The 1,072-nt window shown below is 34.7% G+C and overlaps 1 protein-coding gene across 1 annotated transcript; it reads right to left on the reverse strand.

Moving 5' to 3' along the window:
- Window positions 1–114: 114 nt before the first annotated feature.
- LOC105316368 (cell division cycle protein 123-like) lies at window positions 115–1,066 on the reverse strand. The gene is made up of 3 exons (XM_011411206.2): window positions 1,035–1,066; window positions 752–922; window positions 115–555 (listed from the first exon to the last, which is right to left on the reverse strand). The coding sequence occupies exons 1-3, from the start codon at window positions 1,059–1,061 to the stop codon at window positions 307–309; spliced, it is 447 nt and encodes a 148-aa protein (XP_011409508.2). The 5' UTR covers window positions 1,062–1,066; the 3' UTR covers window positions 115–306.
- Between the last annotated feature and the right edge of the window lie 6 nt (window positions 1,067–1,072).

Raw genomic sequence — 1,072 nt, forward strand, 5'->3', positions numbered from 1 at the left:
AATACAACAATGGCGGCAATGAACAACAGCAATTCGATTAATAAACTTATAGACCACACCCCTACATTAATCTTAGCAACGCCCACCAACATAATTAACTTTTATTTGCAAAAATAGCATGAAAATGAATGGAAATGAAAAGGGAAAGTAACTGAAATGATTCATAAATAAAATAATAATATTATTATAGTTAGTTTAATTATAATTCTATATCTGTCACTTCAAATAATTTTAAATGATAATAATAATAATAATAATAATAATAAATTAATGATGATGATCATGATAGAGCTAGTATAGTTTCTCTTAAAGGATGACACATTTATTTCCGGTCGATTCATCCTCTCCTCTCTTATTCTGTGTCACAGTCTCGCACACAGTCTGCCAGTGAGGAAGGAGACCCGTAAAACACTTCTTAAATGGAGTGTGGATATGACGAAGTTCCACAGCAGTATCATTACCACTTCCTCCCATGAGAACTTTCTGGGACTGCTGCCAAGTGAAGAGACACGCCCCTGTACTCTGATGGAATGGGTGGAGCTCAGTGACAAAGATCTGCAAAAAAAAACAATTTTAACTCGTAACTAACAAATTGCTCCAAATTATACTCAAACTCATTATGCTGCATACAGCAGTGCTATGGCACGAGCTAATTTTGGCTCAAATCCACAGCGAAAATACATTACAACATATCAGTAGTATTGTGTGTGTGTGTGTGTGTATTCATATAAAAATCTTATTGCATCATTACTTTGTTTGGTGCCAAGAACAAGTCCACAATGTAGTTGCCCTCTTTCTCCATTGCCGGCTTTAGATCGTTATCAAAGAAATACTGGATCTTACTGAGTATCGTCTTCTTGAAACGGGCAATGTTGGGAACATAGAGGATGTCGTCATGCTGTGTGACAGCTGTCAGCGTGTTCTATAGAAAAAGAAAAGGGAAAATTAAAAAAAGGTAAATGCTATGATATACTGTATAATAGCATTAGAGATACCAAATCAATATATATGTAATATGTATATTAATAGCTTACGTTATAGACAAAAGCTCTAAAGTTCATTCCAGGATAGC

This window comes from Amphimedon queenslandica, unplaced genomic scaffold, assembly GCF_000090795.2.
Source record: "Amphimedon queenslandica unplaced genomic scaffold, v1.1 AMPQUscaffold_892_Cont27092, whole genome shotgun sequence".
Classification (NCBI taxonomy): domain Eukaryota; kingdom Metazoa; phylum Porifera; class Demospongiae; order Haplosclerida; family Niphatidae; genus Amphimedon; species Amphimedon queenslandica.